The following is a 12,327-nucleotide window of genomic DNA, read 5'->3' on the forward strand; positions in this document are numbered from 1 at the left end:
ATTTTTAATGACTGAGGTTTAATTGTTACTTCAGGATTATATTCTGATATGCCAGGGAGATGTTAAGATGATTAAAATATTTTTTTTCTCCTATTTTGTTATGGTGTTGATTTGTTATGAAAGATGCTTATGGAAGGCTATTGCTTAATTTCAGAAAAACCTTGTTCCCTACCTATGGACTCTGGCAGTGTGAGCTCTCCCCCACATTAGGTGCCCCATCCCAGACCTGAAAGGCTTTACTCTGGGGCAGGGTAATTTCTGCTGAAATTGACACTTGTTGGCATCTAGGAGTGGCGCTGTAATATGGACTTATCCAGTAAAAGCCCCCACTGGAAATTGCCAGCTCCTTTTACATCAGCCAACAAATGACCATTTGTTAGAGATCAGCTACGTTAAAGCATTAATAACCTGTCCTAGTGTGAACTGGCATCTTAAAGAGAATTGCTAGTTCTTTTGGCATTTACACAGTGTTGAGAGATTTAGTTACTGTTAACAAAGTGAAATTTACTTAAATGTATTTCATTTGCTTATATTCTAAGAGTTTGGTAATGATTATACTTTAGATTTTGCACATTTACCATTTTTTTTCCTGCCTGGGTACCTTTTAGTACCTTCTCCATGAATTCTGCCCCGCCCTCCTTTCCTTTGAAACAACTCACATAGCATCTCTCCAGGAAACTGACATGACACATTATTCTTTCATTCCTTTATTCTGCCCTCCCTGCACTTACCTGAGTTCTCAACCCTGTCCTTTTCTGGGGAACATGATATAGAGAGGCTCAGTCTCTCCCAGCCCCGAGGTATACGAGAAAGAGCATAGCCTTTGGGGGCGTACAAACCTGGGTTCAGACCTTGCCTCTGTAACTTACTAGATGTATCTCTTCCCTGAGTCCAATTGTCTCATCTCAGAAATGATGAGAATAATTTCTATTCATGGAGCTGTTGTGGAGATTAAATGAGATAAGGTATGTAAAGCACTTTTAGCTTATTAAGTACCCAGTAGATCATTGCTTCCTTCCCAGCCCATATATTAAACATTAATTTTGTATGAACACATTCCACTGTGGAATTTTGAGGAGTCTAAGACTCCTCAAAGGGATGTGGGGAACTGAGAAAGCATCGGAATGAATGCCCAGTTAAAACTGAGCTGTCGAATGTTTATATCCTTCCTATAACGAGGAAATCATAGAGCTGAAAAGTTGAGGGTATAGGCTTTAGCTGCAGGAATCTGCTTTCAGACCTAGCTCAGCTGCTTATTAGCTGTGTGATCTGGGGCAAAATTTTTGACCTCTCTGACCCTCATAGAGTTGTTATAAAGATCAAATGAGTCCATGTATGTGAAGTGCTTGGCATAGTGAGAACTCAATAAATGCTGATGTTTTATATCAACAATGGCAGCAACAGACTTCATTTCCTAAAGGCACCTTTCAGTGACTAAGAGTCCTTTCTTAGAATATTAGGCTCAAGTCCAACTATAAATCAGGTCCAACTATCTCAATTTCTTAGCTTTTTTTCTTTCTGCTATTCGATGTTATATGTCTACAAGAGAACCAGATTTTCTAGATTATAAATTCCTTTATTTTCAAGGCTTCACACCTTTTTTCCAGTAATAAGAGAAAGTTTTGTTAAAGGCAAAGATGTGGACTGGCCACTGAATCTCATTCTTTTTTAGGGCTATTTCTGAGTTGTAAGATATGTAATAAAAACTTTATTTTCAGTCTTGTTTTAGTTATTTAATAATATAGGCATGCTGTGCTTTAACAGTTTACCCTTGTCTTTGTCCATTTGGGTTACTATAACAAACATCACATATTGGGTGTCTTATAAACAGCAGAAGTTTATTTCTAAGAGTTCTGGAGGCTGGAAAATGCAAGATCAAGGTGCCCACATGGTCATGTTCGGTGAGGGCCCTCTTCTTGGTTTATAGCCAATGCCTTCTTGCTGTTGGCTCATAGGATAGAAGAGGAGGGATCTCTTTGCAGCCTCTTTTATAAGATACTAATCCCATCCATTACGGTTTCACCCTCATGACTTCCCAAAGGCCATACCTACTAACACCATCACATTGGGCATTATAATTCAAACATACGAGTTTTGGAAGGTGGACACATAGCATTCAGACGATAGCAATTCCTGTTTCTTTTATTAAGGCATAGATTATCTGATTAGTTATTGGGCCATAATTTGATAATCTTTTGAACTCCATTCATTCATTCATTCATTCATTCATCAAGTATTCATTGATTTCCCTTTATGGATCAAGCACTCTTCAAGGGCCTGTGGATATAGCAGTGAACAAAACTGACAAGGGCCCTGTCTCCATAAAGTTTTCATTCTAGTGGACAAAAATAGACAGAAAACACATATACAAATAATTAAGATAGTTTCAGATAAGTGCAGTGAAGAAAAAGCAGAATAGTGAGATAGAAAGTAACTTGGTTTCTGAGAGAGTCCCACTTTAATTTGAGGGGGGGCCAACTGTTAAGAGTACTGTCATTAAATTTATTGCCTAAAACACTGCTGAGAATTTTGATTTCTTGGTGAATTTTTCCTTTTGCACTTAAAACCTCTCATTTGTCCAAGGTCGACATGGCTAATTTAGCAATGAGATATTGGAGTCTGTTGTACAGTTTTGTTTTTTTTTTTCATTATACCTTGGTGATACTAAAATTAATATGTTTAAAACTTTGTATCATATAAGTAATATACATGCAGTGAAAACAAAATTAGAAAAGATAGAGAAAATGGAAAAATTACTCTCCTATAATCCTACCATCTGATTCAGGGATTGACAAACTGGTTTATGGGCCAAATCAACCCACTACCTCCACTACCTGTTTTTTCGTTTTGTGCAAAATTTTTATTGAAGTCTAGCCTGTAATACAGGGCATAAATCTAAAATGTATGTACAGCTCAATAAATGTTAAAAATGCATGTCCCAGATCAAGACGCAGAATGTTTCCAGTACTCCAGAAACTTCTCTCCCACCCCCTCTAGTCACTATTGTCCCAAAAGGAGTCACTGTTCGAATCCTGTCACCACAGAGTGATTTTATTTTGGAAATTCATATAAATGGAACCATAAAATATTTATACTTTCAGGTCTGGTTTCTTTTGCTCAGCATTGTAAGATTCATAATATTGTTACGTATAGCAGTAGTTCATATTTACTACATAAATGTACCAGAATTTATTCATTTCATGGTTGATGTATTCTTGTAGTGTTTCCATTTGGGGGTCTTACAAATAAAGCAGTTTATAAACATTCTCGTGTGTGTCTTTTAGTGGACATATGTATTCATTCCATTTGGCATATAACCAAGAGTAGAAATACTAAGGTACAATATAGCCAAACAATTTTTTGATGCGGATATAGTGTTTTGCATTCCCTTCCACATTATATGAGAATTTCATTTGCTCCTAATTTTTGACAGTTTGTGGCACTCTCATTTTTTTTAGTTATGTTCATTGAGATGCAGTAAAATCTACTCTTTTTAGATGTACAATTTTATGAATTTAGACGAATGCATAGTTTTGTAACCATCACCAAAAATCAAGATAGAGAATATTTTCATCACTTCAAGAAGTGTCATGTCCTTGTGTAATCAGTCCCCTTCTCCCACCCTCGGCCCCTGGCAACCATAAATTTGAGTTCCTGTCCCTGTAGTTTTACTTTTTCCAGAATGTCTTATTAAATGGAATCATACACTATGCAGCCTTTTGAACAGGCTTTTTTCACTGAAATTCACTCATGTTGAATGTATCATCAGTAGTTTGTTCCTTTTTGTTGCTGGGTAGTTTATCCATTCACCAGTTGGTGCACATTTAGGTTTTATCTAGCTTTTGGCAATTTGAATAAAACCACTATTAACGTTCACATAGAGATTTTTGTGTGGACATATGTTTTCATTTCTCTTGAGTAAACACTTAAAAGTGGGATTGCTAGGTCGTAGGGCATGTGCATGGTTAGCTGTATAAGAAACTTCCAGACTGTTTTCTAAAGTGGCTGTACCATTTTACAGTCCTTCCTGCGTTGCATTGATCTGTTAGTTGCTCTTCATCCTCACTAGCACTGATATTGTGTTTTTTTTCCTAATATTCATTCTAGCAGCTCTGTAATAGTATCTCATCCAGGCTTTAAGTTTGCCTTTTCCTGATGACTAATGAAATTGAACATATTGTTTCATGTGCTTTTTTTTTTGGCCATTTGGAGATCCCCTTTTGTACAATGCCTGTTTTATGTTATTTGATCATTTTTTGTATTGGATTATCTAACCTTTTCTAATCGAGCGGTAGGAATTTTTTATATATTCTGGGTCCAAGTTCTTTGTCAGATATATGAATTGCAAATATCCTCTCCCTCTGGGTATGCTTCCTGTTTTGAAAATAGTTTTATCGGCACATAGCCACGTTCATAAGTTTTATCTATGACTACTTTTGAGATACAGGGGCAGAGTCTAGTAGTTGTGATAGAGACTCAGTGGCCCACAAAGACTAAACTGTTTAGTGTCTGATCCTTTACAGAAGTTTGTTATTAACCCCCTTATCTAGATACATGTATTCATTTTCTATTACTGCATAAAAAATTATCACAAACTTAGTGGCTTACAACAATGCAAACATTTAGTGCCTCCCAGTTTCTGTGGGTAATTTGGCTGAGGACAGCTTAGCTGGGTCCTCTGCATAGGGTCTCACAGGCTACAGTCAAGGTGTTGGCCAGGGCTGGCTTCTCATCTGGAGACTTGACTGGGGCAGGGTCCATGTCCAAGCTTACTCAGGTTGCTGGCAGAATTCATTTCTTTGCAGCTGTATGAGTGATAGCTTTAGTTTTTTTTTTTTTTTTACTGGGTATAGGCCAGAGTCCACCCTCAGGTCCTAAAGGCTGATAACCTATCATGGAGCCATCTCCAAATGCAGTTCACACCATAGCAGCTGGAGAGTGAGTCTGCTAGCAAGCAAGACAGAGTCTTATATTACATAACAGAACCACAGGAATGACATTCCATCACTGTTGACACATTCTGTTGGCTGGAATCAGGTCACAGGTCCTGCCCACACTCAAGGGTAGGTTATTATACAAAGGCCTGAATGCCAGGAGGCAGGGATCACGGGAGTCAATAGAGTCTGTGCACCACAGTGACTATTATTAATATATTGGTGTCTAAGTTTACAGTTGTTTTTTTTTCTACACATATATAATGAATATATGTTTTTAAGCAAAAATGGGGTCATGCTTACAGTTTGTTTTGTAACTGGTTTATAGAGCAGTATCACGAACACTATAACACGAACATTTTTTTCAGGCCAATAAATATAGATCCATATTATCTAATGATTGCATTGTATCCCAGTAAATGAATATACCATCATTTATTTAATCAGTTCTTTCTTGTTAAATGTCAGAGTTGCTTGTGATTTATGCCACATTTTACCAGGCTTCCATGGAAGTGTATATGAGAGCTCATTTCCCCTACGACTCTGATACTATATGTGATTCTGTTGCAGTTAGTGGCTTTTGACTAAATGTATACATAAAACTGAACACTCCCTTCTTCTCCTTTCTTCTCCTGCATCTCTGTTTTAGATAAGAAGGCCGACTGCACAATCACAATGGCTGACTCGGACCTACTGGCTTTAATGACTGGTAAAATGAATCCTCAGTCGGTAAGTTTGATGGCACTTATGTCCTTCTAATAGGTGGATCTTTTAGCCTATTCCACTTTATCTCATGCCTCAGTCTCATATCATAAAGTGGAAAGTGGTCAAATCCACAAAACTTAATGTTCCCCCAAATGTTCAGTTAACAAATGACAAACATTTACGGACCAAACTATGTGGCAGACACTGTCCTGTGTACTTGAAATGCCTAGGTGAATAAGAAATAGTTCCCATGCTCAGGGCATCCACAATTTGGATTGAGACAGATCTGCAAAGAGTAAATGCAGCCAAATATCTGAGATGCCATGCCCGATTTGTGGTTGGGGAGGGTGGAGGAAGGAACAGCCATGTCTTTCTTGGCCATCAGGCTCACAGAGGAAGTGACACTTGAGCTGAGTGAGTCCTAAGGGTGATGAGAAGTGAGTGGTGCACAGATGGGGAGTAAGAGCAATCCAGGTGGAAGGAGGAAGCAAAGGCATGACCTTTCACATTTTGTGTCTTTGCCCATGCTCTTCTCCCCAAGCTATCCTTCCCTGGCAAACTCCTTCTCTCTTAAAATAAGCTCAGCTGTTATCTCCACAGACCTCCTTCCAAGTTGTTGGGGAGCTGTAGCCAGTCCCTCCTCTTGTCCACTTCTTGGACTGCTTGCTTAGCACTTGTCACATATTAATCATAATGTGCCTACCTTCCCCATTAGATTGTGGGTATCTCAAAGGAGCAAACCATATCTTACTTATCTTCAAGAACTTAGCAGGATGCCTGACATTTTTACGTTTTCACAATTGCTAGATTAAATTGTATTTGTCTATAGTGTATTTATGCCTTGTGTAGATTTTCCTGGTCCCCAGATTGTCAAGGGTCTTCTTGTATTCTTTAATTACATAGTGGTGAAAAGACTTGATACACTGAGCTTTCCGTTAGCCATGGATAACAGAAAGGAAACTACGATGCTTCTTTATATTGCAACTTTATTTTTATTGTTATTGCGTCAGCTTGACTTGTTTTAGGTCTTGCTCTTGTGGTCCCCTGGTAATTTGAAAGACTGGATAAAACAACTAAACCTGACTCTTATTTTATTCCTTTTTAAAATGTTTTTCTAAGCACCTAAGCATATTTCAGTTGATGCGTTGACAAACGAGTCATACATTTGTGACGTTTCAGTACACACCAGTAGCACTGACATTTCTACCCACTGAGCCTGCTCCAAAAATCTGGACAGAACAGAGGCCACCAGTATAGGAGCTGGCTGTCATCCTCCTTCCCACTGCTCCTTATTCTGCTGTGCTCTCACTCCATACACTTCCTTGGCAGGGTGGTCAGACTTCGCACATCAGCCGCCCTCCATTCTCAGTTTGTCTGTTTACCAACCTTTTGGGGAGCAAAGTGTCAGCTTATTTTTCTTGAATATCTGTTATCACCCAAAGGAATTAAAGATAAAAAATGGCAGACCTTTCTATTAATGTGCTAATGACCTTCCCTTCTGATCAGTAGAGGATTTGACTGGAGACCATTATATTCAGTGGAAATTATAATTTCAGTGTTTGGCTACAGTTGAAACAAAGCAGCACGTTCTCCAGCAGCAGGCACACATGAGGAACATCTAGGGGCCAGATTGAAAACGATTCTTATGTTTGGGTTCTCGAAACGGTAAAGATTCATGTTTTCTCTGTAATAATTAGTGAATAGAAAGTCATTTTCTCTTTCAGTTTAAAAAAGGGAAAGCTGGTGAGTTTCTCTTTTAGGTACTGCTGGTCCATATTTTTAAAGGACATATGTTAAACATATTGTGTTCTGAGACACCTGACCTTTAAGTCATCAGACAGAAGGCTGTGTGCCATATAGAAAGGAAATATTTAGTTTGTCCAGACAGAGGAGGGGAAAAAAGGAATTAGTCACCCTTACCAGAGGTGTAGTAAAAGCAGAGCTCCCTGCATTCCCATGGATGAGGCGGAAGAGTTCCTGGCTTTGTAAAGTACTTGTTAAAAAGCTTAGACTGTCAGGAACTTTTTTCATCTAGCCCTTCGTTATTTTAAGGAGTGAGTTAAAAGACTGAGATATATCAGGGAAATCATGCTGTGCTCCCAATTTTGATATTTCTCTAAAGTTTTCCTGGGATTTTGTTACGTGACAAATTTAGCAAGCATCATGTGACCTAATCGCAGGCATTTGTTAAATGGAACAAATTGTGGCTCTGCACTTCAGATTGGTTTGATTTTTCTTACTGAGTCAAAGATTAACACAAGTACCTCAGTCTCAGCAGGCTGCCTGGCCTCCCTCTGTAAGGGAAAAATTCTTTATCGTGTAGACCAAAAACGGAAAAAAATTGGTGACACTTCATTCATATTGTATTCCAAGAGTTTCTAAGTGTGTTATGCATGTGCTTTTTCTGTCCGTAGACTTCTTAAAATTTCAGTTCATACTCCTGATCCACATGTAATGTTTTTAAACAAAATCAGTCTGGTATGAACCCACTTAGCCTCGTATTGGAAAATGTACCACCATTGAGGACGGCAGGTAAAGGCAGACTCAAATTCTAGGAGCAGACCTTTGGGAAAGATGTACCTTTTGACTGTCCTGTGTAAAGATTCATCCTTTTGAAGAATCTGGTTCTAAATCTATTCCAGAAAGCCACATTTTACATTTTGAACAAAGGAAGAGACCTGATAAATAAATTATCTTAGGGCTGGATAGTCTAGAAATATCAGTAATCTCAAAACAAAAAACACCAAGTAATAAATTTTCTTTCTTCTTACTCGCAGGCCTTCTTTCAAGGCAAACTGAAAATCACTGGCAACATGGGTCTGGCTATGAAGTTACAAAATCTTCAGCTTCAGCCGAGCAAAGCTAAGCTGTGAAGAACTTCTTTGCCTACCTTTGAAAATCAAGATGAGACATATAGATATATATCCATATATTTCATTGTCAGAACTTAGACTGAAACCATGCATTGGCAAATAGTACAAGATGTGCTTTTAAATGGGTGTGACCAATCCTGTTTTTCCTAAGCTCTGGGTGAATAGAGCCTGTTGGTATACTACTGCTTTGCTGAATTGCATACAACTGTGCATTACAAAGTTAATATGGTAATTATGGTTTGGGGCAAAATTGAGTTTCAGAATAAAATTAGGAACAGCAAAATCGAAAAACTATGTAAACAAAAGCTCTCATTTTGCTTATAAAGTATATTTAAAGATTATTCTGCTGAAGATTCAATTTAAGTTTTCCTTGGGAGAACTAGAGAAAAAACAAAATACCAGTAGCTGGCCAGTAATTAGTGTTATGCACTCAATCTATTTTCCATTAATAGTTTTTAAAATTCTGTACTGGGATTTTAAAAAATTAAAATTTTGCATTTTGCGTCATCCGAGTGGTGTTTTATTCCCAAATGTAAATAAAAGAAATATCACAGCTTGGGGGGGAAATTTATAGCTGCACACAGGCCTATTTTTAAAGTAAAAATATTTTTAAGTGGGTTTCTTTCTTGAAAAATCATTGAATAAAATTTGCTTTGAGATGCACAGTTTTAAAATTATCTCATTAATTCATTTCTAAAGCCCTCAATCCTTTGTTATAATTTTTAGTTTCATATGTTTACTTTAATTATTCACATTTATCTTCCTAGTTATTTCTTATAACTCATTAAGATATTGGATAAAATAATGCTTTTGGAAGAATGTTTAACAGAAAATTAAAATAGCTCTTCCTGATCTCCTTTGTTTTTATTTCGTATGTTCTTTTTGTTCAGGGTTGTCTAATTGGTGGAAAGTAAGAGAAAGTGAAACATTGGGGGATTTACAGTCTGTGTCATTGATATATTATCTACTGGTTACTTTGACATAATCACTAATTCTTGATTAAGGACGCTGTGTGTGTGGGATGCCATGTGTTGTCATGGAAGGAGCACTTGACTAGGACCCGGGATTCTTGCTTCATTAGGCAAATAACTGCCTGCCTGGGCCTGTTTGCTAAACTTTTAAAAGAGGAAACTTAAAGTACATGCTCTCTAAGGTTTCTTATGCTCTGATCATTTTGTGAGTCTACTCAGAGCCCAGCAGAACTGTTTGGGAGTTACATAGACCCCAACTTTCTGTTGTTAACACATTACTTCACCCCAAGATGGTCAGAGGCAAAAAGCCAGGTGGCTTCATTCCTTTGTTTAGATGTTTGGAGCCTGTGCGAATCAAGTCAGGATGTGGATCAGACCAGTGGTCCCCAATCGTTTTGGCACCAGAGACCAGTGCTCCTATGAGAAGCTAATGCCTGATGATCTGAGGTGGAGCTGAGGCAGTGATGCTACTAGCACTGGGGAGCGGCTGCAAATACAGACGAAGCTTTGCTCACTTACCTGCCTCTCAACCTCCTGTTGTATGGCCCGGTTCCTAATAGGCCACAGACTGCTACCAGTTCATGGCCCCGGGAGTTGGGGACCCCAATCTTAGACCATTTAACTTTGCATGTTCTGTGACCAGCAGAACAGTATTTGGCGATGGGGCAAGATAATAAATTAAGCTAATATAAGTTGATCTCAAGTCCCATAAAATGAATTCAGAACACAGACCTACTTTCTAATCACAGTAGCTTCTTACTCCGAGAAGAAAAAGACTTGAAGAAAAAAGTTCCAACACAGTGTTTGATTTATTTCTAATTTGGATTTGCTATATCTTTCTGCTTTCACTTGTCCCAGCTAACACGAGATACCTGAAACAGGCTTTCGGGTAAACCTGAAAAAAACAAAAACAAAAAAGAAAAACAAAAACTGGTTCTTAGAGTAGAAATGTATTCATATACAAGTGTAATTTATATGTATAATAGAAAATTACTTAGTGATGAAATCTAGTAGCGGTTTAATTTCTAGGGAAGCATCATGATTTGGAGGGAAAAGGTTAGCAGGTCTGGACTGAAACTGCTGCTGTTACTGGTCTTGCTACTTGAGCAGGTTGAGTCTCAGTTGCCTGATTTATAAAGTGGAGATATTAATATTGACCTCCCAGAATTATTGAAAATCTAGAGAGAGAACGTATGTAAATACCTAAATTAGTATTAGGTACATCGTAGTCATTCTTAGTTCCCTTACTGAAAATGTGAGTTCCCTTCCTGTCCCTACCACTACCTCTACCCCTTGCCTCTCTGATACATGATACGATGTCTGTAGTGTTTTCTTACGTGCCACTTTTTGAGTCTTTTTTCATTTGTTCATTCACTGAACAAATATTTGTTGAATGCTTACCACACATAGGGTAGTATATTGAGCATACAGTGCTAGGCACTAGAGATAGTGGTGAGCTAACCTCCCCCCCACCCCCCAATTTACAGACTAGTGGGAGAGACAGTCAATCAAAGATATGAATAATTACTATAGACTGTGGTGTGCCATGCAGGAAATAGGGTGCTGGGATGGAGAATCACAGTGAGGGGTCTCCTTTGATAAAGTGGATAAGGGAGACATCTCTGAGTGGGTAATAGTTAAGCTGAGTTCTAAAGGTTAAGGAGTGAACTGTACAAAGAACATTGCATGAAAGGGTAGAAAGGGGCCTGGCTTATTCCAAAAATTGAAAAGGGTCCATGTGAGTGGAATATAGTCAATGGGAAGGACAGGCCCAAGATTAGGTTGGATAGGTACACAGGAGCCAGTTATATTGCAGTTTGTTCATCACGGTAAGGCATTTGTATGCCATTCTTAGTGCAGTTGGGATCTATGGAAGGTGTAGGTTTTTGTATGTTTATTTCTCACTTATGCTGCATATCTACTTTGCCATCATATTCTAAATCACGAACCCAAGCTAATGGAGCTGCTACTCTCTGGAGCATTGTGCTCATCAGGGCAGAGGAAGAGAAAAAGGTAACATACATGTTGGCTCTTAAAGTTTCCACTCAGAAGTGATCCATATCACTTTTGTCCCCATTTCATTATCCCAGGAAAGTCACATGCCCCCTCCCACACACACACACACTCACCAACTTCACAGTCTTTAATGTCCCCATTTCATTATCCCAGGAAAGTCACATGCCCCCTCCCACACACACACACACTCACCAACTTCACAGTCTTACGTGTCAGAAGGAGAGAATGGAGTTGGAATATTTTTGAAAGAACTGATGAACACAGAAGGGCTGTAAGCAGAGAAATGAAATTGTCACTGTAGTTGCTCTGTGGAGAATGTATTGGGATGGGGTGCTGGAGAATGGCTCTCTAGGTGCAAGAAGATGGTGTCCTGGACCAGGGTGTCAGTGGTGGAGCTAGATATGGAAAAGTAAGCAGAGGCAGAGCTGACAGACTTGGTGACTGGATATAGCGGTAGAAATGACTTCCAGCGACTGGCCAGGTGAATCTCAGGTCATGATGGGAATGATGAGGGCACAAGCAGGTTTTAATAATAAGTTCCACTTTTGAACTTGTTAACTTTGAGATGTCTGAGAGATTTCTCAGTTGAGATATCAAGGAGGCAGTTGGATTTACAAGATGAGCACAGAGGATGAGATCAGTTTGGAGATACACATTTGAAAATCATGAGCCATGTGGGTGGTATTTAAACTACAGGAATGGATGATATCACCTGGGGAGGGAGAAAGGGAAGTTAGAGTAAGCCTTGAAGAACTTTAGTTTTTAGAGATCAGTCAGAGGAAGAGGAATCTGGCAAAAGTGATAAGAAAGAGGAGCTAGAGAGGTGGA

The 12,327-nt window shown here is 38.6% G+C and overlaps 1 protein-coding gene across 1 annotated transcript in view; it reads left to right on the plus strand.

Moving 5' to 3' along the window:
• LOC120621097 (non-specific lipid-transfer protein) overlaps window positions 1-9,364 on the plus strand; it is a 57,947-nt gene extending 48,583 nt beyond the window's left edge. The window contains exons 7-8 of the mRNA XM_039886435.1: window positions 5,584-5,663; window positions 8,417-9,364. Of these exons, the coding sequence (XP_039742369.1) occupies window positions 5,584-5,663; window positions 8,417-8,512 (176 nt within the window). The 3' untranslated portion in view covers window positions 8,513-9,364. The remainder of the gene's footprint in view (window positions 1-5,583; window positions 5,664-8,416) is intronic.
• Window positions 9,365-12,327: the final 2,963 nt, after the last annotated feature.

This window comes from Pteropus medius, unplaced genomic scaffold (assembly GCF_902729225.1).
Source record: "Pteropus medius unplaced genomic scaffold, Ma_sr-lr_union100, whole genome shotgun sequence".
In the NCBI taxonomy this organism is placed as follows: domain Eukaryota; kingdom Metazoa; phylum Chordata; class Mammalia; order Chiroptera; family Pteropodidae; genus Pteropus; species Pteropus medius.